This window comes from Talaromyces rugulosus, chromosome I (assembly GCF_013368755.1).
Source record: "Talaromyces rugulosus chromosome I, complete sequence".
Classification (NCBI taxonomy): Eukaryota; Fungi; Ascomycota; class Eurotiomycetes; order Eurotiales; family Trichocomaceae; genus Talaromyces; species Talaromyces rugulosus.
Window position 1 is genome coordinate 6,309,313 of NC_049561.1, and position 25,383 is coordinate 6,334,695.

The window sequence follows — 25,383 nt, forward strand, 5'->3', positions numbered from 1 at the left end:
GTATAATGAGGTCCCATGAAATAGTGTCCTGGAAAGACAATAATGACTACTAATACAATTGACAGCAATTCTCCTTACCCGATCGGGGCTGCAGACCATCCAGCATAATGTTCCAACTGCTCGACCTCGTTATTCCGGCTTTCCACCATGTCGTCTATGTCGTCTGGGTCTCATGCGCGTGTTATTCTGTTCGCCATTGAAACTCTGGTACAAGCACTTCCGGCGACAACTGTATGCTCCCGAATCATCAAGTGATTCAACCCATTCGCAAGCTCCAATAGTCATTCCTCTAGAGTACTGAATTTGTAGTTCAGATTAGAAACGAACTTTGAAACGATAGGATTTAATGTCCTTCTTACCCATTGCTATGCCATCGTAGAATATTTATGGCAGGGAGCTTTGTTTTCACATTGTTTCTTAACTCTAAATCGGGTATATGCAATATTTACTTAGGCCACCTTTGGTTGTCCTCAAATCAATGTGGATTCAATATGGAAGTAGTTGGTTTTTGTGAGTCCCTGAATTGTATTTGGTGACTATACTCTTGAACTGGTTGGTATAGGGACTGCCATATACTCTGCCGTTTCATGTTGATTATTTTGCACAATACGTGACGACTCACAAACTCTTACTCAATATCTGGGATTCACTGTAAATGCAGTCGAATAAAAAAGGTCTGAATTTGTACTAATTCTGCTCTAGCCCACATCTATCCTAGCATGGTTTTGAACGAAGTAAATGGATTTTAAGGTGTAACCCAACCCACCTTATCCTTGTTCCGTTGAAAATATCCCGATCACATTATTAGATCCGTTCTCGCCAGTTGACATGTCCATGCCAATGAATCAGTCTGCCTTTAGATATAATGAGGGAACTAAGGCTCTATACACCAATGGCGGTTGGCACTATCAGCACTAAAAAAGTCTCCGTTAGTTACAGAGTAAGCTCTAGGTCACATTTTCTAAGCCCGATTGAGTTATTCGTCGGCGTTTTAAGTTAATTTTGTGAGTCTATACTGTATCAAGCACAGTGGAACGCAGTAAAAATGCTACTCTATTTAAGTATGCGGAGTAGTGGTTAATTCAATTTTTTTTTAGGTTTCCCCAGGTACGAAATGTATAAATGTTTAGTTCGTCCGGACAGGTCTACGTAGATCGTTATCTGTTACAAAGACACGCATTGCCTTATTCAAAGCTAATAACTTAACGTAGCACCTTTGAAGATTGGTTGGATTGTTTCGGACCAAGGCATAATACACTATGTCTTTATTTCGTGGATTTGCGGCAGCCACAATCCTTACTGCTACCACAGCAGCAGGAACTGGAAAACGGGGTGCTGCTTACAACAACAACAATGACTACGGCGATGCGACCTTTGCGAACATGCTCTCCAACTATTCACAAGTCACTTGGGGATATGACTGGGGTTTCCCATCGTACAATCTCTCGTCTACCTTTGAATTGTACTCTCTTTCTTCCCACAAAAATGAATTATTCAAAAATTTTAACACATTGAGCAGCGTTCCCATGCTTTGGGGCCTTCCCAGCGGTGACGACTCCAGCTGGACAGACGCCGTGCAAACCGCCGGGACGAAGAACATCCTCGGATTCAACGAGCCAGACCTCACTTACTCCGGCTCCGCGAATATCCTCCCCGCCGACGCCGCTCAGGGCTATAAAACGTACATGGAACCCTTCAACGGCACTGTTCGAATTGGAGCGCCCAATATCCTCTGGAACAACTACGACAGCTCATCGTCTGGGGGCGATTACAGCTCCCGAACATGGACAAGCTATTTCATGGGGAACTGTACTGATTGCCATTTCGATTTTGCGTGCATTCACTGGTACCAGGACTGTGACCCTGGCAATGGACAGTCAGGTGCGGATTGGTTTACGAGCAATGTGACGGATGCATACAATACGCTTAACCTACCCATTTGGATTACAGAGTTTCAGTGCTATGGAGATGACACTCAGCAGGCCTCATTCTTGGGTGATGTGATACCTTGGTTGGATAGCCAAGAGTATGTTGAAAGATATGCTTACTTTGGCGTGTTTCCGGATTATCTACTAAATGATGCTGGGAACGCCCTTAGTGAGGCAGGACAGGCTTACACTTCAGCATAATTCTCAACTGTGGATTTTGTTCGATTTATGCCATGTCATTGGAATGATAATCAGACCGAAAGAGTCCAATTTTATGAAGTTATCTATAAAAGTCAAAATTCTTTTACAGTAATTCGATATTATTCCAATTTTGTTGACCGATAAACATAATAAGGGACCCTTTAAGAGTACTGAACAACTTATTTAGAAGACGGATTCGGCATGCCAGAAGTATGTGGCCAGCTCCGGAACAAATCAGCCAGATGGTCGATAGGAGCAGTCATAAGTCCAATCGCGGTTTCGAAGGGAGGCTTGTCAGGAGCACTAGGGTGGGAACGTGATGGCACAAACATCTTAGTGTTGCTGAAGGACCTAGCAAGTCTCTCACTTTCCTCATCCGTCAGGGTCTCTTCTAGTTTCGGGAGATCCTGGCTCTCTTCTTCCTTAATGTGCTCGGAAAGATCCTGCATCAGCGCTCTGACAGTAGATTCGAATGCAGGGTCCGAAGGTTTCATATTCTGGAATATCTTTAGCTGTTCCTTGACCTACAATGTACCGTATCATTAGCTAGTTGGAAGAAAGATGGTTATTGAAGGTTGATTCACCGATTGGTGCTCTTTACGATCCTTGTCTGCCATAGCGTGGCCATCGGGGAGCTTCTTCTCAAATTGGGGATAGACAACCAGCTCCTCGCCGATTGAGTGGCGGGCCAATTCCCAGGTAAATTGGTTCTGCCACTGAATCTTCTCCTTGTCGGTAGCTGAATTGAGAACCTTGTTGTAGTAGTCCTCAATATCTCGGTGGTCTGTTTTGATCACGTCGATAATACGAGACGTCATGGTGGTAGATATTACGCGTTTTTGTAATGAAGGATATGTGAACTGTTTCAGAGGTATACGAGTACGATACAAGAGAGAGCGACCTGCCATTTTAAAAAGGCAAAAATAGCTGCAACTATTTATCCTAACACCTCTTCCAGTTCTAAAAGAGAATTTAGACCTTGCGGCTCGAGATCAGTCCGACGTCATTTCGACGACAACTCAAAAGCGAATCAGGGTAGAGATTTTACCAATCTTTTAGAGTTTCAAGCCCGATGTAAAGAAGATTCAGGATTATATTCTTACCACGGTCCCAGTGAGGTAAGTACGACGTCATTGGCATGCAAATTATAAGTATTACGCCTCTTGCTGTACCGCAGCATTGGCTAAGCTCCTAAAATTTTCAAGATGTCAACTGGTAATGATAGGAGCTGAAATAGGGGCAAGGTCAGGCGTTTTGTAATAGCAAGGTGATATACAAATCCACATTTCTTTTCATATTCGTAATCTCCAATAAAGGTCCATCGCCAACCAATTTAACTACCTCAATTAACTCCTAGCTTAAATACAACTTATTAGGTATAACCGGAGAGAACATTAATAAAGGTCTCGCTCCATTTTGCACTGAATAGACACAACTTCAGTACTATACTACCAAAATAACAAACACAATAGCGAAGAACATGGACATACCTCGTGTTTGTAGTAACAAATTCCTCTAGGTTCTCGTAACTCGTCTTTTTCTCCTCCCGGCTCATCGTAGCCGCCTTGTAAATAGAATCGCATACCTGCTGTCCACTAGATGGGTTAAATGTGATACTCCCCGTGCCCATGAATGCCGCGGCTCCCGCGAGCTCTGAAAGGACGAGCACTCCGTAGCGGTCCTTCTGGCAGGCGACAAATTCGGCTGCGACTAGATTCATGCCATCACGGCTGGAGGTGATGAGGCAGATGTCGGAGATGCGGTAGAGGGCTGATAGGTCTGTAAAGGAGACGGAGCGGTGGATGTAGACTATGGGTGTTCCGTAGGGGGTCGCTTTTCAAATTAGTACGATGTAGTATGAAAATAACATGTAGGAGAGGTTTTTTTGAGGGAAAGGAGGCCCGCGTACAATGCTCGCCATTAATCTTCCCAACGAGTGTATTGAGCTCTTTCTCTAACTCCTGGTATTCCTTCACATCTTCACGGCTAGGAATAGCGACTTGAATGAGGACGACTTTCTGCTTGAGCTCTGGATGCTGCTGTAGGAAGTATTCATATCCCTGCAATTTCTGGACAAGACCTTTCGTATAATCCAGTCGATCAACACCCAAGATGACAACTTTACTTTTATATACCTCCTCCAAATCCTTCACACGCTGCTGGACTGGTGGATTCAAGAGTCCATCCGTAAACTTCTGCGGATCAATCCCAACAATAAATGTCCCGATATGTGCTTTATTCCCGTTATATTCAATGTCTCCCCCCTCAATCTTAACGTCTAAGCCGCGCGAACAACACTCGATGAAATTTCGCTTATACTCGTCCGTATGGAACCCAATTAAATCGCATGCAAGAACGCCTTCCAACAACTCATTGTGTACGGGTAAGGCGCGCCAGAAATCCTCCGCGGGGAAGGGCGTATGCAACGTGAACCCAATCGGACAGTTCGTCTTCCCCAGTTCCTTGAGCCGTGAACGTAGATACGCCGGAAATAGGAGGAGATGGTAATCATGCACCCAAACCAAATCTCCGTTTTGGACTTCGCTTGCGACAGCATCGGCGAAGATTTCGTTCACGCGCTGGTAAGCTTTCCAGGCGTCTTCGTCGAAGGAGACGCCAGATTGGTAGTGGAGAATTGGCCAGGCGATTCCATCTGACACAACCCCGGACTCAATCAGCCACAGTCCGCCACAGTCCGGTGAGTAGTAGAGTTACAGCCGGCAGTAGGGTATAGAGGCGTACGTACTTGAAAAGTCATTATAGTGGCTATGCGCCAGCTTCTCATCTAGGAATATCCCGACCCCGTTCTTTTCTGCCAGTGCCTTGGTGGCAATTTTGCGCTCCTCGGGGTCCTCAATGTTTATGCCCGGCCAACCGAACCACCGGACGTTTGTAGAGCTACTGATGCCTGAGAGGGCGGTCACTAGCCCTCCACTAGAGAGAGAAGACTCATAGGAGCCGTCAATCTTCTTGAGGGAGAGGGGGAGACGATTGGAGACGATAATCAGCGTGCGTTTCTTCTCTTTTTGAGGCATGATGAGTGATCAGTAGTGTCTGCAAGAGGAATCTTGCGAATATCTGAAGTTGACTTGTCTAAGTATGGTGCTACAAGTGCTCTTGAGTTTTTTGGATACTCCATACGGATTTGAGTATTTATACGCGACGTCATTTGTTCTATGTAGCTAATTTTTGGGCATAGAGGGGGAATCCAAAGTCGGGTATCAGATACTGTTCATATGCCCAATGTACATGTAGACGATGATGCTGCATGACGTCGTCGGTGCCACTTAGTTATATCACAACAGCTTTAGGCCATACTAGTTATTTCGTATTAAGCAGCTATATACAAATTTATAGTATTGTATAGAAATTTTCCTGCTTAGCCTAGATTAACGACCTTATCCAGTACCAGTGTCAATATCTAGTACAAGATCTAGGGCTGGGTTAATATACGACAAGAAAAGGCGGTCATATAAAGTACAGTTGTATACATAGTGGATCATATTCAATAGATCCTATTCTTATTCATCGTTGGAAAATTATATGTGGGCAGCCAAGTTTCATTCGTCTCGCAAGACAATGTGTTATGTCGACGTCATGTTTTCGCAAAAAATTGTTGCAACCCACTTTTCTTTCAGAGGTAAATTTCACCTTTAAATATAACATCTCACCTAATTTTTATTATATTATTATTATTATTCTATTTTAAAATTAAAAATAAGGATTGAACTACATTTATACTTTATTATATTAGAAATTTACGCCTAAATCCAAAGATTAAAAAAAGAAAGTAGGTTACGACAATGTCATGAATTTTTCGACCGACAGATCCGCCGTGCATCCTGGCGATGCCATGAATATCGTATTCAACATGATCATAACATAATTTGCTCGATTTTGGTTCTATATCAAGGCTAGCAGCACAATTTCTTGGTATGGAATAACTGCACTGGCATTCGGACTACATTGGGGCTGAGAAGAGACAGTGTAAACTATCGAGGAGAGACTAGACCACCAAATAATTGAGTACTCGCACCGGATCCCGCTCCCCCGATTTCATTTGATGTTATGCTTTAATTAAGTTTTTAAATATATTTTAGGAATTATATAAATGTTAATCAATTGATAACTATCAATGTCAGCTGGTAGTTGTAATCTAACCTCTAAAGTTTATTTAAACTTTGTATATATATAAAATATACCTTACTCTGAACCTAAGACACTAAATGTATTTAAGTATATGTACCATGTGGTAGCACGGCGTTGGCACCCTCTTGTACACGTAGTACGTGCATCTCCTTACCCCCCGTCTTACTCTCAGGAATCGGTCAAGAGCCTAGTTGACCACTGTGGACGCAAAATGATCAATAAAAAGCCCACAACCGACGCCTCTGGTCGCGGCCCGGCGACTCCGTCACGCACGTGAAACGCTTCTTGGATGTCACCTTGCCCCGTAAAAGGCCGCGTTGTTAAGATGATTGAAACAAATAATAAGCATGAAAGGGTGGCTTAAACCCGGCTAGGAGAGGATGATGGCGCCGGACGCCACAAGTGACGCCCAAACGTTAATCAAACAAGCTTCGATTGTCGGGCTAAAAGGTGGATGTCCAACAGATTCAGCGAGTATTCCGAATGACTGGGAACGGATTTTATTATTATTAGATGCTAGGGCGTACAGAATAGAGCTAGGTCCAGAGGCAAGTCAGCAGTTCCCGGCTTTGGAGGTTTATGGCCAAGGTCTGTAGTCTGTACGAGCCGCTACCAACTGCTAATGTATGCTAAGCCTCGAGAGTCTCCACAGCGTGCAACGTGGATAGCTTCCGAGGACCCCGGAAGCGCACCCGATTGCGAAATTTGCGCGACAGGGTCCATAAACATCGACAGACACATGCTGGAAGCACGGTGACGATAGATTTCCTGTTTCGGCAGTTGACTGCAGCTAAGATTAGAAAGAGGAACACGCTAGTCTATAGACGGCTAGCGTCGTCATCATCAATACCAGAGCCAGGTGGCTGGCCAATGGAAGTGCTCCAGCCCCCACGATTCAGCCCTTTGGCTCGCTCGTACGTGACGAGATAATACCGCACTAGCCACATTGGGCTATCATTTCGGCGGGCCGGAGTTATTCTTAGTAGTATGTAAATAAAGAAACTATTCGCTTTGTATGGTGGATTCACCTAGGCCTTAAATATGGAGTGACCTAGATATCATGTTATGATGATAGTCGTGGGCTGTGTTGGCTGCTGTTGGTTGCTCTGCGATGAGCTTTGTGAAGCCTGATGGGAGAGACTATCTCTGCGACCCTTTGGTAATAAAGCAAGGTGCTATTGTCTGGCCTGAATGCATGTGGTGCTGCTACAACCATAAGAATAATAAGCCTTGATCATCGCTGCAGACCGCAGACGCAGTGGAACGACTAGGTGCTCGGTGCTCACCGTGTCTCTCCCCCACTGAACTGCAAGGCCCCGACAGGCGTTTAAGGCGCGTGGTGATTGGCAGCTGTACGCTGGGAAATTAGGCAGGAGCGCTCTTCGTTCAGATGAAGAAACCAGGTTTCCGGCCGAAGCTTCCAGGGTTGCGTTCTCTGTGGGGAACGCGGAGTCAGCCTGGTACGCACGCTGTATTGAGTACGCCGTAAAACAAATACGAATATTTCCAGCCTCCTTATCCGCCAAAATTACAGAGCAGCATTTCTCCCCCTTGCTTGCCCTAATCGAGCATTGCAGCATGCCGATCCCCAGCACCAATCCTCACAGTCTGACGGTCAGACTTGGTATTAATACCGCCCACTGGTTCGGTATACACCGTATCTGTCTATACGTATTATTGTACTATACTGACAGCCTCCCTCGTACACCCACCGTCCACCACGCTATCCTCACAACTCATGAGCTTGTCCTGGATAGCGCCAGCAACATGTCCACAAGTGGTGGATCGCGCGATCATCAGTCGCATGGCCCCTCGATATATAAAACCGGCGGCCTCTCGCTCACCTCTCGTTCCTTTTCTCTGTCCGAGTTTGATCGCCATTGAACCAGCTTGTGTGTTCGGTCTAGAGGTACGTTCGATTCGCTCCCTATATCGTCTATATAATCCTCCGCCCATGTAAAACATTGCTGGATTGCATGTGGTATCTCCGAACAACGTGGCAGTCAGACAAAAACATAACCAACCACATTCCATTCCGGATGCTAATGCCGGACTCTATCCAACAGTAACCGCTTACTCACCGACAAACCGGGGTCTTTCTCAAGGTATTCAGCCCCCCCACCTACCATTCCTTGGCTTTCTTTTTTTGTCTTTTGTCTTTTTTGCTCGGCTGTCAAGATGCTCTCGATCGATTTGGATCTCATCTTCTCAAGAATGCACCAAAGGACTGGTTATCCGCTACGCTATTTCCTACGTGGAGCAGAGCGATGTTGCCCACTGTAACCTAGTCCATCGACATGTCGATCCGATGCTAACTTAAATGTCTGGTATAGGCTCGTCTTCGGACTATTTTTTCATTCCTTTTATCAGCCTCTCCTTACGCCATATTCATCATGACGCCCTTCGTCGTCCTTTCCCTCTTGCTTACCCTGCTGCCCTCGAGCCAGGCTGATTCGACATTTTCCCCTGCTCGTCCCCCGGCCCAGCCTCTGGCTGTCAAGTCTCCTTACCTGAGCGCTTGGCAGACTGCTGGTAGCGACGGTGGTAATGGCGGTATTCTTACTGGTCAATGGCCTACTTTCTGGGCGTGAGTGCCGTCGTCCAACCATTAGTATAGAACCCGACTAATATCTCTCCGTAGCGGCGCCACTCTTGGATGGGCTGGCCTCATCAGCGTCGATGGCACTGTCTACTCATGGATGGGAAATCCTGTCGACTTCCCCACTGCTGACCAAGTCTCCTACAACTACACCAGCTCTTCGAGCACCTTCGTTCTCTCTGTCGACAGTGCAGTCCAGGTCACTGCCACCTTCTTGTCCCCTATTACCCCAGATGATTTCAAACGCCAGTCCTTGATTTTCTCCTACCTTAACGTAGATGTTGTCTCTTTGGACGGCAACAGCCACAATGTCTCCCTGTACACCGATATCTCTGCCGGTAAGCTCTTCCTGCTAATTTGTGACTGGCCAGTGCTGATTCGAGACAGAATGGGTTTCTGGTGACCGCTCCGCTCTTGTTCAGTGGGAACACGACACTAGCGGTGACGTTGCGTACCACAAGATCTATCGCCAGACTCAGCTTGCCTTCTCCGAGGTCAACGACCAGACCGAGTACGGTAACTGGTGGTACTCGGCTACATCCGACGATGGATACAGCTACCAATCCGGTGCTGACGTCGACGTGCGCGCCCAGTTTGGAAACCAGAGCAGCCTTTCCAACTCTGATGATACCAGCTACCGTGCTATCAACGACAACTGGCCCGTTTTCGCCCACGCTTTTGACCTTGGCAGCGTCGACACCACTTCCACCTCCCGTGTTTTCACCGTCGGTCTCACCCAGGAGGATGCTATCCAGTTCCTCGGTGCCGACGGTATCCAGGCTCTTCCTTCTCTCTGGACTCAGTACTTTGACGATGACGTCTCTGCCGTTGTCTTCGTCCAGGGTGACTACGAAGGAGCCAGCGCCGCCGCCGCTGCTCTTGACTCCAAGGTGCAGTCTGATGCCTCTGCCATCAGCGATGACTACGCTACTATTGCTACTCTGGCTCTTCGTCAGGCCTTTGGTGGTGTCCAGCTCGTTGGCACCAACGACACTCATTACCTTTTCCTCAAGGAAATCTCTTCGGACGGCAACATCCAGACCGTGGACGTTATTTTCCCGTCTCACCCCGCCTTCGTTTACACCAACCCAGAACTGATGAAGATGATGCTCGAGCCTTTGTTTGTCAACCAGGAGGCTGGCCAGTACCCCAACAGCTGGTCGATGCACGATCTTGGTTCTCACTACCCTAACGCTACCGGTCACACCGACGGATCTGACGAGCAGATGCCATTGGAGGAATGCGGTGACATGCTTATCATGTCTCTCGAGTACTACTTGGCTTCCAACGACTCCACCTTCCTCAAGGATCACTACAAGCTCCTCGACCAGTGGACTCAATACCTGATCGCCGAATCTCTTTACCCAGCCAACCAAATCTCCACCGATGATTTCGCTGGTCCTCTTGGGTATGTTTTAGGCCGCCTATTCCGGTTTGGCCTGAAAATTTGAATGTTGACTGACTTGACTCTTAGAAACCAAACCAACCTTGCCCTCAAGGGTATGATTGGTATCCAGGCCATGTCTGTTATCGCCAACTTGACTGGTGACACCGCCACTGGAGCCAACTACAGCTCCATTGCCAGTGACTACATCACCCAATGGCAGACTCTTGGCTTCAACAACGACGACAGCCCCGCTCACGCCACACTCAACTACGGCAACGAGAGCACATGGGGTCTTCTGTACAACTTGTACGGTGATAAGGCCCTTGGCTTGAACTTCGTGCCCCAGTCCGTCTACGACACCCAGAGCGCCTTCTACCCTACTGTCAACGCCACCTACGGTGTCCCATTGGATACTCGTCACACATTGACCAAGAGTATGTATCCCATGACCTGTGCATTCGTTCGTACCCACCCAACTAACATGACTTTTCAACAGGTGACTGGGAATCCTGGATTGCCTCTGTCTGTGACGACACCGTGCGCGACATGATCTACAGCTCGCTCGCCTACTGGATTAACAACACCCCTACCAACCACCCCATGGGCGACTTGTTCGACACCGTGACCGGCGACTATGTCAGCCCCCAGTTCATCAACCGACCTGTCATGGGCGGTGTCTTTGCCCAGCTTGTTCTTGGTTTGGGTCTTTCTGCCTCTACTGCCACTCTGGCCGCTTAGGTTTTGTTCGCCCCCCCCCTTTTTTTTTACGGTATCCCTGGAAACTTCGGATACTCTGTATATAATATAGACATGTCAATATTTTTTACTGTATAAAGTTTGCATCACCTACATTACGTATATTACTTAGTGATGATATAGCTTCATGCGAAGCAGTCAGTGCACGTGTTGATTCTTGTATTTCCTATGCCTAAACTAAATCAAACCAAAATACCAGTACAAAATACTACTACCAGACCCTCAAAAAATATGCATAAATATGCAATATTACTATGTTGCATAGGGCATACCAAGCAATCAAACATGCTCGCCAAGACGTAAATACCATCCAATCGAATCTCAACATACTTGAAAAATTCCGCTCAACTAGCAAATAGCAATAGCAACGTGCCCTGCCGATCAATCCGAAAATAGTTTTTTCAACCCACTCAAAATACAAATGCATCGAATCAGATCACACATCCAACAACCACCAAATACTGAAAATGGGTCTTGCCCCTGCCGATCACATAATGAATATTAATTGATGTATTGTGGTTAGCCTGGTACGATATAATACTGTATATCCTGTACATATGTGTAACAATTGTACGGTAGATAGGTAGGGTAAACTTTAAACCCATTTATGCAGGGTCATCATATAATACGGGTGTATATAGTACCATATAATACTACGCATATCCTATAGTTATTATTATTATTGAAACCATGAGTTTCGTTTGTTTTCGATTTGATGCAACTAGCTTATCAGGAAACTAAAATACATGTAAGCTGATTGTTTAATATTCGTTGCTACTATATTTACAAGTGCCTTCAACCTTGAAATATAATCAGTCAAAATTATAAATAAATCTACTGTTCCTTATAGAGTAATTCTTGCAAAGCCTGTTTTACAACTGTAATGTTTGTAGTTCCAAGTAGTCGTAACTGGTTTCACATGCGGAAACCCAAACGACCCTAGACGAGGTTATAGTAGCCAACACAATAATACATGCACTATTCGTTACGACTTACGAGCAAACATGAATACTGTATTTAGCTTAACATGGCATTTATACCTAGTCGAATATTTGGGAAGAAGGAATTTTTGTTGACAAGGGCAGTATCGAACTGTGGCGAGCTAGAATTCAACGACGCTACTCCAACATCCCTGGGCACGTATATAAAACGCAACTTTCAATATTAAGGCCACTGGAATATATGCGAGATTGGAAACTATCGTTTCAATGGTAACTAGAATTAAGCTATGGCCATGGCATGAATGTAGGACTTGGGGGGTTTTTTTTAAAGGAATGTCGCAATGTACCGATAGCATACCACGGTCCAAACCTGCATGTTTAAGCAATTTAAGCGTATCTATAGATTGAATTCCAGGTATTTTAGGCAAAAGTAACATAAACTACGTATATACGTCTCGTCGTATATTGATATGTCGAAGAGGGTGGATACGTATAACCTTAACAATTCGAAAGCTCGCTCAACGGACCATTTTGTGTTGCCAATATACCGGGCGGCAAAAGACGTCGAGGGCACTTTGTAAATATTATGGATTTATCTTCAAATTTTGATTTGTCTTTTAAAGAATACTTTACTTTGTTGTTTGATTCTGTGGAATCACGTGCGAGCTTGGAATATGACACCTGCGGGGACAAATATTTCCTGTTTTGGCAAGTCCTAGGTGTAAATGCCCTAAGTCCACCAACGGCTCAAAATTGTGGCTGTTTATATTAAAATTATTGAAGGCATTCAAGCTTTGGCTGTTTTTTTTTTTTTTTTTTTTTTTTTTTTTTTTGATTTTTGAGATAAAAGAAACTCGACAGTCACACAGTCGTATCTGTGTGGAATGCAGGTGGGCATTCCTGAAAGGGTGATTGATGGTTTTGGGGATGGCATTCCTCGGGAGAGAGAACAGGTTTTGCTATAAACTGGGTGGATTACCCATGATATGTACTAAGTACGTACTAGTATTTTGGCCTCGGCGAAAGTTCAAGTTTGTTCGTGGCGAATAAATGAAGAACACTAGTATTGCCTGAGACATCCGAGAAATGTGTGCTAGGGATCTAGAATTGTATGAGGGAGTTCATATATAAGGTCTAAACGTGTGCTCTATGTATGTAGCCTTCAATCATCTCCAATATTGAAAGATATCACCAGAAAAAAACCATGAAGATACCACACACTTACCCCCTCATAACCCTCCTCTCCCTCTCCTCGTCCACCTTGGCCGCCAAATCAAAATCAACCGCTACATTTGACACCGCCTACGACGACCCTTCCCTCTCTCTATCCACAGTCACTTGCTCCGATGGCGAGCATGGCCTGGTCACAAAAAACTTCAAAGTCATCAGCGACCTACCCACGCGCAACGTCGGCGGTTCGCCCACTGTGAAGGGTTGGAATGATCCCAACTGCGGCGCCTGCTACGCATTGACGTACAACGGTAGTAAACCGGTCCATGTGTTGGCGATAGACTCGGCAGTTGGCCAGTTTAATCTCGCGCCGAGTGTCTTGAATGAGCTGACTGGTGGTAACGCGGAGGAGTTTGGAAGTGTTGATGTCGAATATGAGTTGGTGAATGCGAGGGAGTGCGGTATGCCGGCGAAATAACGGTAGAGCACGTGTTGGTGTTCTCAGATGCCGGCTCAATATTATCAAGTAAATAGTATAAATGCACCTCCTTTTATCATGACTGTACATGCATCGACCTGTCATCTGGAAAATTACCACCCTGTCAAACACCTCTTACCTAAACAGTGGTAATTAATTGATGGTATTTTGGTCATATTTTTGTGTTCTTGTGGCGACAGCATGTCATCTTGAACATTGAATGGTTAAAACAGCTCATTTTAAATAAATAGCAAAATCCTTTATACACATGCGGTATTCGCTGACGCCATATTCTGCTTTTGATATCAACAAAGTCAAATACTCATAAACTCCAGAAAAATCACTTCTTCCATCCTTCCACTTTCCTCCTCCTCTTGTCAAACGACTGTCCCATCGAAGCACCGTCGCCTCTTGGTCCATCTTCAGTGAAGTGTCGCTTCCTACTCTTCTCCAACGCCCCATCTCTAGAGCTACCTGTCGCCCTCTTGGTAAGTCGTCCAATTCGGTCTGCTCCCTCACCGAGTAATCGGAACTCCTCGCCTCCGAATCCACCGGCGCGCGGTCCCTCGCCTGCCTGTCGCTTGGAACGTTCTTTCTTGCTCTCCTTGGGTAACCGCACAAAGTTGGTTTCTTCATAAGTGCGTCGCTCGGTGTCGCGCTCTCGGTCTTGTTTAGAAATGGTTTTTCGTCCACCGCGCTGGATCGTACTTCCAATGCTGGGCTCGGCCATAGGCGCAGATGACATCTCCGTGGAGACGAATTCGTCGATGACGCTAGACTTTTTAGATCGCCTATCACGATCGCGATTGCGTTCACGGCTTTCTGTTGTTGGTAGGGCGGTGGGTTTGATTTTGGGGGGTCGGTAAATGCCGTCTGATGGTTGTTGCTTTTTGTCTTTGGCTTGTGCTTTGGACTCTCTCTCGGGCTTCTGCATATTTTTGGAAAATGCTGAAATGTTGGGTCGATATGCCATCTCGTCAATCTCTTCACTACCATCGGATTCGGAGCCCTCAGAGTCTTCCTCTTCATCAGAGACATCTGCAGCTGCGGCTTTCCGCTGTTTCTTCACTGCAGATTTCGATTGGGGTCGTGATGTTCTCTCGGCATCATCCGCAGCCTTGACCACCTTGTCAATCTGGTATTTCAATCTCCCTTCCAATGGCCTCACGCCTCTATCCAAGTATACGCGTAGCTCAATCAATTTTTTGACAATGTCCTCATTTGAGACTTTTCCCTGGTCGCGATTGCGCACTCGGTGCAACTGATCTAGTATGAGGAAGACTAGATTTTGCATGTATGAAAGCAGTATTTCGCTCTTTACGTCGAGTAAAGAGATGCCATCTGTAGGTGGGAGAATCGAGGCCCCATCACTCTCTTCGGAAGAAGGAAGTGACGTTGATGCGCTGGTGAGGCATGTCGTCAACGTCTCGAGGACAGAGGATAAATCCGCGATTTTTTCTTCGGTAGTCCCGGCAGTCGTTATTGTCGCCATGGCGCGAAGAATCGAATCTGTTTGCGTGTTGTCGCAGTCAAGAAAATTTTGGCAGCGACGAAAATTAGTGTCTTATCGGGGCTGCTGCGTTGGGCTTATCAGCACGTGATGCCCCCATATTTATCACAATATACGTGCTTTGATTGGCCAATTCAGCCGTTACGAGGAGCTGGCCGGTGGTAAAACGCCGTTGAACTACTACACTACTGACCCGGCGCGTTATTTTTCCTAGCATTTGCAGCTAGAAAGAAGAATTCTAAGATGATCATATCCCTAGCCAGGCAGACTAAAATACACGAGTAAGACATTTTGCAGCGATCGTCGGCACTCCCGGAGACAGCGGAGTCACGTGACGAGCTAGAACACGGACACGGTTGACTGCATCGCAGCTGCCCCCCAAGAGCCTCTTTCAGTTCTAATGATTGCTCCTTTCGACCCAATGGCACAGTGCTAAGCTGTCTCTGTAATGAGTGAAGCTGCTGGTTACCAAGCTTTTTTGTATTATCCTTGCAGCCTTTGATCTCCATCACACATAGTCACTGGTTGGCTCGGTGAGTATTGTGAAACCACATAAAAAAGATGCCAACTTGCCAAACTTCAGCGAACTAACTCGCATGCATCACTAGTAATTCACCACCACATTATGCTTTCCTCAAGGCGCACGTTACTCCTATCCTCCCTATTACTATCGTCCTCCTCCTTCACTTCGGCCTTCTATCTCCCCGGTGTCGCGCCGACTTCGTATGACCTCGGGCAGGCAGTGCCGCTGTACGTAAACCACCTTACGCCTGGCATCGCAAGACAGGATGACCAGCTTCATGCCGTGCTCTCGTACGACTATTACAACCCGATTTTCCATTTCTGCCAGCCCAAGGATGGACCACGCGATGTGCGCGAGTCGCTAGGCAGCATCATCTTTGGCGACCGCATTCGCACCTCGCCCTTTGAATTATCCATGGCCCAGAATGAGACGTGCAAGGCTGTTTGCGAAGAAGTCACGTTTGGTCCTCGCGATGGACGATTCACAAACAACCGCATCCGCCAGGGCTACAACATCAACTGGCTTGTGGACGGACTTCCTGCAGCTATGTTGAACCTGGACCCTATCTCGCATGCCGAGTTTTACAACCCGGGATTTCTTTTGGGAGGCGTTGACGATAACGATCAACCGACTTTGAACAACCATTTCAATATCCTCATTGAGTACCACAAAGTCGGCCTTCCTCGTCAGGAAAAGCAGTACAGGGTTGTTGGCGTTCTTGTTCAGCCTGCTTCGCGCGGCAACTCCTTCATCGAGGAGAGCGGCCAAGTCGACTGTGGTGAGGGTGGCTCGCCTCTGACCTTGAGTGAAACGCAAGATACCAAGGTTGTTTGGACATACAGTGTTTATTGGAAAGAGTCGAATACCGCTTGGGCCACTCGATGGGATAAATATCTGCACGTTTTTGACCCGAAGATTCACTGGTTTTCATTGATCAACTCTTCTGTCTTTGTGGTATTCCTTGTCGCTATGGTTAGTATGATCCTCATTCGCGCCTTGCGGAAGGACATTGCGCGGTACAACAGACTTGATCAGATCAACTTGGACGATCTCAATGGCACTTCTGTCGTCGAGGATGGCATCCAGGAAGACTCGGGGTGGAAGTTGGTTCACGGCGACGTTTTCCGCTGCCCCAAGAGCCCGCTGCTTCTTAGTGTCGTGTTGGGTAATGGTACGCAGTTGTTTGTCATGGCCGCTGTTACTGTTGCCTTTGCTCTTTTTGGTCTGCTCTCTCCGGCCAACAGAGGTTTCCTCGGCACTACGATTCTCATCCTATATACATTGTTTGGATTCATCGGTGGCTATGTTTCTTCCCGCGCATACAAGTCCTTTGGCGGTGAAGCATGGAAACGCAACATTATCATGACACCCCTGCTTATTCCGACCATGGTCTTCTCGTGGTTCTTCCTTTTGAACCTGTTCGTGTGGGGCAAGGGCTCCAGCGGTGCTGTTCCGTTTACGACCATGCTTGCGATGATCGTGATTTGGTTTGTTATCAGTCTTCCTCTAAGCTGTGCAGGTAGTTGGCTCGGATTCAAGTCACAGGTATGTATTTTAAGGTGGCATTGGATATCATGATTTTTTTTTCTAACAGCATTCTATAGCCCTACGAAGCTCCAACCAAGACCAACCAGATTCCTAGACAAATTCCTCCGCCCACTGGAACTCTGCGTCCCATCCCATCTCTCCTGCTTACTGGCATTCTGCCGTTTGGAGCTATCTTTGTTGAGCTTTATTTCATCATGAACTCACTGTGGACCAGCAAGATCTACTACATGTTCGGCTTCCTGTTCCTCTGCTACGGGCTGATGGTTATTACTACGGCGGCTACTACGGTGCTGCTGGTGTACTTTATGCTGTGTGCCGAAGACTATCGCTGGCAGTGGCGTGCCTTCAACGGCGCTGGTATGACTGGGTTCTATGTGTTTATGAACGCTCTCATTTTCTGGGTTACCCGGGTCAGCTTTGGTGGCCTCACTGGCGCTGTGCTGTACATGGGGTATTCTGCCTTGATTGGTTTCTTGGTCTATATCCTTACCGGTATGTGTATTCTTTCTCGCCCTCGGATTGACTCCTTGGCTAATGTTGTCCCCTATTTAGGCACCATTGGATTCTTCGCAAGCTGGATGTTTGTGCGGAAGATTTACGGCTCCATCAAGGTGGACTAGAAACCTCGACAACCGCGCATATGTTCTGTGTGCTGCGTGTCTCCTATAACCTCGTGTGAATTATACGGCGAGCTCTGTGACGGCCGAGCTTTTTGGGCTTTTTTGGGATATCCCGAATCACTAGATCACTGAATGTGGGCGTTCCTGTATTGATGATTGATATCTTTGATAAATGTACTTTTTCTGTATTTCCGGACTGGAGCGCGATGTACGAAGGAAGGGTACGAAGGGTATGAAGGTGGTGTAAATAGATGACGCAAATATACGTGCTTTACTATTTAATTATTGTTATTGTTATTGCTATTATTAATAATAATATTATTATTATTTTATTCAAGCGAGATCTTGAAGCTGTACGTACATGGACAATGTCATCATCGTGCAGCGGCCAATCAGCCAGGGAGGCGCAGCATCGATGCTTCTAGCCGTCTGCTGCCACTCACGCTCCGACTGCCATCACTCTCCCACGACTCAACAGACACTCCCCGTGACGCATCTCAGACTGGTCGAATATTCTTCTTGCTGACGCATTGTCGCTATATTACTTGATTGTCTCCGGTCGATTACTACACTCCGTACGCCACGCCAATCGGTCCGTGTTGTCCTTTTGTGAGCCACCGTCGCGCCGGCCCCCCTCTCTCTCCTTCTCTTCCGCCCCAACAATCAATATACGTACACTCTCCACCACGAATTGCGATTTTTTGCGACTACCATAGCAATCTATTCCTTGCTGTGTTTTATCCGGACAAATACCACCGGTCTGAGCAACGCCATCCCCGCTATTGACAAAAGACTCCGAGCGCTTATCTCCCCGAAGCTGCAGCCCCGCGTCGCTTTTGCCCATTGTCTTCCGAGAACGTTTAAAGGCCTACGAAGATCGCGCGATAGTCGGACACTATCCCATTCCTTTCTTTTTTATACCTCCGATATATAGATAATAGCGCCAAGCTCGTATTCCGAGCTGATCAACCTTTTGAGGATCTGCAGTCCGTGCTTTCTCTCTCTATTCATATCATGGGTCAAAAGTACGTGTTCCTCTTTGTCCTCTCTCCCCTTTTCGTCTGATGGGAGAGCGTTTGGGATCCTGGCTATATGCGCTCTCACGACTGGCTTCGTGGCTACATGGCTAACCGGGCTGCGTCACGTGCAGACAGTCGAAGCTCTCTCCTAAGCAGTTGGATGAGTTGGTCAAGGTGACCCTTTTCGACAAAAAGGAGCTGCAGCAATGGTATAAAGGTACGGAGACAATTTACCAATCTTGTTTGGAGCGAGACCTTTCTGACGTCCTTGGGTCATGGCTATAGGCTTCCTAAAAGACTGCCCTACCGGACACCTGAACAAGGAAGAGTTTCAAAAGATCTATCGCCAGTTCTTCCCCTTTGGCGACCCGTCTTCGTTCGCCAATTATGTCTTCCGCGTTTTCGACTCGGACGACAGCGGGACGATCGACTTTAAGGAGTTCATCTGTGCACTTTCGGTAACCTCGCGCGGAAATGTAGAGGACAAGCTGGACTGGGCATTCCAGTTGTACGATATCGACGGTGACGGGAAGATCAGTTATGATGAGATGCTTGCGATTGTGGAGGCCATCTACAAAATGGTACAGACGCCTTCTTTTTCCCAACAGATAATTAACAGCGCTCCTAACAATGTGCTTGTGTAGGTCGGTTCCATGGTCAAGTTGCCCGAAGACGAAGACACCCCGGAGAAACGAGTCAAGAAGATTTTCGGCCAGATGGACAAGGACGAAAACGGCAGTCTGGACATGGAGGAATTCAAAGAAGGCAGCAAGCACGATCAGACGATCGTCAGTGCGCTGTCTCTATATGACGGCTTGGTCTAGAGCACTCGCCCTTTTTTCCCTTTGCCTTGTCTCCCCATATACCATACGATATACCGAACTCATGACCAAACCAATGAGCAAACTCTATGCTCCAACTATTTTCTTTTTTTTTCTCTCTTCGTTTTTTCTTCTTCTTGCATCTGCTGCTCTGATCGTATCGGTGTTCATGTGGCTATCTGCTTATGATTTCTTTTTATCTTTCATGTTGGTTTCCTGCTATGCTGCTACGCTCGGCGAATGCCAGACCTGTGTTTGTTCATGAAGAGCTACGAAGCTAGCTGTTGAAAATCCGGAGAACCGCCTGGCGCTGGCGCGTGCGAGTCACACGCCGTTTGTTATACCCCCTATGTTGTATAAGCCTGTCTTGTTGCAGCACGCATACATACACATACACACACACACACACACACACACACACAGTTAGAGTTGGACAATTCAATTGGAGATGTGTTTCTTGGAAAGATCAGATTCAATAATAAAAACAATATACCTCGGCCATTCCCCAGCTGAAAAGAGCCTCAGATGGGTATTCACGAGAACGACCTGCCTGATCGGGACAAGACCCATCCGGATTCCCCCACGGCCGCCTCATAAACGCCCGCATCGCCGTTCCGTTGGGGCGGATCTACTAAATTAACCTAGCGACTTTCCTAAGGCTTCGCCCCTTCTCTTTTTCCGCATCACTTGAGCTGAACTCCTCGTATTCCAGAAAGCGCGCCCTTTTCTCGTGTACTCGTCTCTCTGTGTGTGTGGTTGCGCGCTAGTCTTGGCTATGCAGGTTCGCCCTCTACATACATATTATCCGCCTACGAGAAGAAACAAGACTTTTGACAATGTCGTAACAAGCTACCACCGACCAGGCACGCGCGCGCATGGTTGACAAGACATAACGACTTGGTTATTTAACGATTTGATAATTTCATCATCGTCATCGGATTCGGTCTGGGACGCTATGGTCGGTGTTCCGAGGAATAAAGGCTGTCAGAACTGCGTTTCAAAACGTTTCAAGGTGCGTGTCTCCTTTTTTAATTTATTTCTGTGTGTCAGCGCCATCGTTTTGGCTTTCGTAGGATTTTTTTTGAGTTATACGTGGAGATCTTCTCGTCTTTGTATCAATTTATGGAAATACGATGGTGTTGCGGTCTGAGCGCTGTTGGTTTCGTTTCTTATTCTTGTCGTTGTTATATGCTAATTTGATATCGCCGGATGCAGTGCGACCAGACTCGTCCTCAATGCCAGCGATGCACTGAACGAGGCCTGAAATGTCCGGGATATGCCCGCGTGTTCAAGTTTCAAAACGAGGGGCCTGCCCTGCAGCAAAAGTATAACCGGGGGTCGTCATCCTCTCGTAAAGCAACAGCAGCAGCAGCGCAATCATCGACGTCTCCCGAGTCAGAGACCGTCGTCGCTGGGGTTTCATCTGAGAAACCGGACGATGAACGCACCATCCAGGGATTGCGTCGGCAACAGGGGTATTATATGAAAGAAGGGCGCCGTACCAATTTTCAGTACAAACCTATCCCTCTAACAATCGATGAAAGCGTGTCTCCATCTCTCGCAGTCCGGACTCTCTCGGCGCAGCAGGTCCAGGTCTTTGTCAACTATCTCATGACGGCGTGGCCGTGTCTGTTCAAGTGTACAGAATCGCGTGTTCCTATTACTTGGGTCGAGTTTGTTGCTCGACGAGGCTCGGGATCGGCTTTCAACCCTTTGGACCTCGGCCTACGTGCTACTACCTGTCTATATATGGCCGAGCAATACGGCGACGATCGTCTCCGGAATGCAGGACGATATCTGTACGGCAAGTCGCTGCGAATCCTTGCCGCCAGACTGAGCGATGTCGAGACCGGTCAAGCAGACGACGTTCTCGCGGGCGCAATCACGCTGAGCGTGTACGAGATGCACTGTGGAGAAACCGCGGACTCATGGCTATCCCATCATGCGGGCATAGTCGAGATTATGCGATTACGAGGAGCAAAGGCGCATATCGACGGCTTTGCGCGAGCGATTTATATTGCCTACCGCACATTCACCATCACCGCCGCCCTGCTCACGGGCGATGCTTGTTTCCTGGAGCAAGACGAATGGCAAGAAATGAACGAGGCCATCGCCGCCGACAACGCCAAACAACCCGACTCATCCCTCTTCATCGAAATCGCCGAACGCGCCTTTCGCGAAATGGTCAAAGTTCCCGGCTTCGTCAAGCGCGTCAAGGATGTATGGAACATGGCCCGCCCGAAACGGAAACTCATCCAGCCGCAACTTCGTCAAGAGCTCATCACGATGCGCGCCTCGCTGCGTGCACTCCATACCGAGTTTGGAATCACCGTGGCTACGCACGGCAGCCCAGACAACAGGGACGCAACGTTTGCCAACGACCGACGCAGCGAGTTTATCGGCCCTGTTCCGTATGCGTTTTTTGACGGGTTTTCGTCACTTGCCATTCGCGGTATTCGGCAGGGTATTATCCTCGTCGACGAGCTTTTGATTCTGCTGAGTCCGGAACCGGAAAACCAGCAATTGCTTCGCGAAGAAGTCAACATGTTTACTCGAGAGGAAGATGAAACTACTAGTTTTCCCTCGGGCGACCTGTCGTCACCACTAGTAGTAACACAATCCGAGTCAAGCTCATCAATAACCTCACCACCAAAATCATACACCTCATCATCAACATCGTCATCCCCCCGCTCGATCCTCGACGACACGGAAAACCGCACATTTCCAATTCAACTCGAAAGCCTCATGACTCCGCAATACAGACAGGGTCCAAATACTACATGGACCGACACCATAGGCACCAGCTACGGCATGCTTGGCGTGAGGATACGGATAATTGAAGATGTTTCTGAAGATGTTATTTACGAGGTTGATGACGAAGATGAACAGCCGCAGAGCTGTGAATACACGTTACCCATAGGCCATGGTGTCTCGCCGGGCAGCTGATTCATACACTCGTTTATATATATATATATGTGTGTGTGTGTGTGTGTGTGTGTGTGTGTGTATGCTTTGACTATCTTTTGGTGAGACTAACGTGGCGAAGAGCAATGATTGGAATTGGCGCGTGGAACAGGCTTTTTACTTTAAATACCCATTTAGCGAGATGACTTTTTTTTTAACAATTTTTTTATGATAATATGCAAAATTAATATGTACATATTTTTTATCGTCACGTCAACAATCAACTAATGCCCACTGACCAGTTGACATCATGAATTGGTCTATTACATGTACTTGAGTTTACTCTATGAGATTGAGAATTGAACAACACATCCTGTCTCAAATTTATATGCTCAAAGGAAAAGAATATATAGTAAAACCTCGCAAACCCCATCAACCAAACCAAAGCGAGAACAAAAGGCAACATGAAACTAGAAAAAAAAAAAAGGAAAATATAGACAAATCCACAGCATAAGTAACAGGGATATCACAGAGAGGGAAAAAAAAAGAAAAGAGAGAAAGAGAAGGAAAAAAAAACGGATTATTGATGGCCTGCCTCTGCGCGTGCAATCGCTTCACGCTCGACGGTTTTCTGTTCCTGTTCCTGCTTCATTTCGCGGACCTTGGCCAGCACGACTTCACGGAAAATCGCACCGCGCGCGATACGGCTCAAGCTGCGTTTCTTTCGGGTACCGGCAGGTTCTGATGATGATAATGATGATGATTCTGTGTCTTCCCTGGCGTGTCCGACATCTCCCGCCGGGTCGGTGACGGCCAGAGACGGAAATGCAGAAGTGAGTCTGTCGGAATCGCCCTGGACGGCCTGTTTCGCGGCCTCGCCTGCGTTGGCCGGTAGGTCGTCAGCATTGGAGGCGCCTCCTTCTTCCTCGTCTTCGTCTTCTTGCATTTTTAGAGCTTCGATGCGGTTGGCCAGTTTGATGATTTCGATACCGCGGCGAAGGCGGGCACGTGCCATGTACGCCTTGATCTCGGGCAACAAGTTGTAGTCGGTAGCGGTTTCGCCCTTGAGCCAGGGGTGCTGGAGAGCTTCTTCGGCCGAGGCTCGTTTGTTTTGGTCTGGTGTGAGCAGGGACTTGATGAAGTCCTTGGCGTCGTCCGAGACGCCGCCCCAGTACCGCGAGTGGAACTGGACGTGGCCAGCGCGGCATTCTTCGATTAGGTCTCGCATGTTTTCTGATCGGAAGGGTGAGTAGCCGCAGAGTAAGGTGTAGGTGATGACTCCCATCGACCACATATCGGCTGGTTTTCCGTGGCCTTCTTTCAGCATGACTTCAGGAGCAGCATAGCCAAATGAGCCTGCCATCGAGGTAAGTACATCGCCAGAGTGTTCCAGCATTTTGGCAATTCCAAAGTCCGCAAGGACGAGGGATGATTGTAGGTCGGATGTGAGGTAGAGTAAATTCTCAGGTTTGAGATCTGCTTGGTTTAGTACTATATCTACAATAAGACCAGGAAAAGAAAGAGAAAAAAAACCTACCTCGATGGACGATGTTCCGCTCGTGCAGATAGTGCACTGCTCCCAGTATCTGCTTGATCGTCTGAGATGCGTCCTTTTCAGTAAACTTTCCGTACTCGCAAATCCGGTCAAAGAGTTCTCCGCCCGTCGCAAGCTCCGTCACAATATAATATTTATCCTTTGTTTCATTAGATAGAAATTAAATAAGTGCTTGGTTAAAGGCCATACCCTGGATTCAAACCAATCGCGAAAGTGTACAATGTTCGGATAGTTCAATCGCTGCAACAACTCCAGCTCGTCGTAAACCATCTGCTCGTTACCCCGGACATTCTTCTTCAAGATAATTTTGACGGCGCATTTTCCTTGTGGAGAATCGGCTTCACGGACAATTCCATAAGTGCCGGCGCCTAGTGTTCGACCGAATCTGTATAGGGACCTATTAACAGTCAACTTTGGTGTCCGAATGCCAGAGAAAAATAGAAATGAAAAGAGAGAGAAAATACGCACTTCTTCTCATAACTCTCCGGCTGCCCCTGCAACTTGTTCAGCATTCCCGAAACTAAATTGAAAAGCAAGCAATCAGCCCACAGGTTCTTAAAAAGACCGTCGCGCCTCTAGAACACGAATGCTCGAACCATGCTCCCACACAACATCAAGAAATCTCCACAGGCTGAAGCAAGTGACAAAGGCCACCACCAGCCAATCGTAAAGCGACCATGACTGCACGAGAGGCGATAGGCGGGATAGGACAGCCTCGTGTGTGCAAGAAAGCCACATTGAACAAATAGAACAAAATAGACAAAAAGCGGGGGGGGGGGAGCGCTTCGCTTCAATTCACAACATAGAACCGAATAGGCAGACGCGACTCCATGACCGAAAGCGACTTACAACTCATTATGCCTGTAGGCGGAGAAGAGAGAGAGAAAAAAAACGGAGGAGCAGTCTAGCAGAGCCTTTGATCAAATGCGATAAGGTGAGGCTTGCAAGGGCTTAGCTTGGCGGGGAAGCACACGATCTCACGTGGGAGAAAGTCGACAGAAAGCACGAGCAATAGCAGCAGCGGGATTCCTGCGTAGTTGAGGCACCAGGAGAAGCAGAATTGAGGCGATTCTTGCGTATGGCGACGAGGAAAAAGAAGAAACAGGAGAAGAAAAAGGATGAGGTGTACAGCTGGGAGTCATCGTCGCAGGCTTGCGGGCTGAGGGCAGCTCGACGTGTGGCTGAGCAGCGGGGCTGCGGCACGGGCCAATCAGCTCGGTCTGCATGTGCTCGCCAGAGTATAGTTACGGTAGTGAAACAAGATATACTAGTGA

At 47.3% G+C, this 25,383-nt stretch overlaps 8 protein-coding genes across 8 annotated transcripts; 5 read left to right on the forward strand and 3 right to left on the reverse strand.

Moving 5' to 3' along the window:
• Positions 1-1,259: 1,259 nt before the first annotated feature.
• Positions 1,260-2,129, forward strand: TRUGW13939_02155 (uncharacterized protein; the record flags this gene model as incomplete). The annotated part of the gene is made up of 2 exons (XM_035485349.1): positions 1,260-1,462; positions 1,520-2,129. The coding sequence occupies 2 exons, from the start codon at positions 1,260-1,262 to the stop codon at positions 2,127-2,129; spliced, it is 813 nt and encodes a 270-aa protein (XP_035341242.1).
• A 179-nt stretch (positions 2,130-2,308) lies between these two features.
• TRUGW13939_02156 (uncharacterized protein) lies at positions 2,309-5,164 on the reverse strand (the record flags this gene model as incomplete). The annotated part of the gene is made up of 6 exons (XM_035485350.1): positions 2,309-2,653; positions 2,714-2,989; positions 3,302-3,320; positions 3,620-3,962; positions 4,039-4,782; positions 4,876-5,164. 6 exons carry the CDS (start codon positions 5,162-5,164, stop codon positions 2,309-2,311), a joined length of 2,016 nt encoding a protein of 671 aa, XP_035341243.1.
• Positions 5,165-8,671: 3,507 nt separating this feature from the next.
• On the forward strand, positions 8,672-11,002 carry TRUGW13939_02157 (uncharacterized protein; the record flags this gene model as incomplete). Its single annotated transcript, XM_035485351.1, has 5 exons — positions 8,672-8,865; positions 8,920-9,215; positions 9,265-10,285; positions 10,352-10,698; positions 10,761-11,002. 5 exons carry the CDS (start codon positions 8,672-8,674, stop codon positions 11,000-11,002), a joined length of 2,100 nt encoding a protein of 699 aa, XP_035341244.1.
• Positions 11,003-13,165: 2,163 nt separating this feature from the next.
• TRUGW13939_02158 (uncharacterized protein) lies at positions 13,166-13,609 on the forward strand (the record flags this gene model as incomplete). The annotated part of the gene is made up of 1 exon (XM_035485352.1): positions 13,166-13,609. The coding sequence occupies one exon, from the start codon at positions 13,166-13,168 to the stop codon at positions 13,607-13,609; it is 444 nt and encodes a 147-aa protein (XP_035341245.1).
• A 340-nt stretch (positions 13,610-13,949) lies between these two features.
• On the reverse strand, positions 13,950-15,101 carry TRUGW13939_02159 (uncharacterized protein; the record flags this gene model as incomplete). The annotated part of the gene is made up of 1 exon (XM_035485353.1): positions 13,950-15,101. The coding sequence occupies one exon, from the start codon at positions 15,099-15,101 to the stop codon at positions 13,950-13,952; it is 1,152 nt and encodes a 383-aa protein (XP_035341246.1).
• A 643-nt stretch (positions 15,102-15,744) lies between these two features.
• TRUGW13939_02160 (uncharacterized protein) lies at positions 15,745-19,653 on the forward strand (the record flags this gene model as incomplete). The annotated part of the gene is made up of 6 exons (XM_035485354.1): positions 15,745-17,187; positions 17,247-17,686; positions 17,743-17,865; positions 18,961-19,046; positions 19,115-19,410; positions 19,474-19,653. The coding sequence occupies 6 exons, from the start codon at positions 15,745-15,747 to the stop codon at positions 19,651-19,653; spliced, it is 2,568 nt and encodes an 855-aa protein (XP_035341247.1).
• Positions 19,654-20,859: 1,206 nt separating this feature from the next.
• TRUGW13939_02161 (uncharacterized protein) lies at positions 20,860-22,596 on the forward strand (the record flags this gene model as incomplete). Its single annotated transcript, XM_035485355.1, has 1 exon — positions 20,860-22,596. The coding sequence occupies one exon, from the start codon at positions 20,860-20,862 to the stop codon at positions 22,594-22,596; it is 1,737 nt and encodes a 578-aa protein (XP_035341248.1).
• A 538-nt stretch (positions 22,597-23,134) lies between these two features.
• TRUGW13939_02162 (uncharacterized protein) lies at positions 23,135-24,621 on the reverse strand (the record flags this gene model as incomplete). Its single annotated transcript, XM_035485356.1, has 4 exons — positions 23,135-24,030; positions 24,092-24,248; positions 24,299-24,506; positions 24,578-24,621. The coding sequence occupies 4 exons, from the start codon at positions 24,619-24,621 to the stop codon at positions 23,135-23,137; spliced, it is 1,305 nt and encodes a 434-aa protein (XP_035341249.1).
• Between the last annotated feature and the right edge of the window lie 762 nt (positions 24,622-25,383).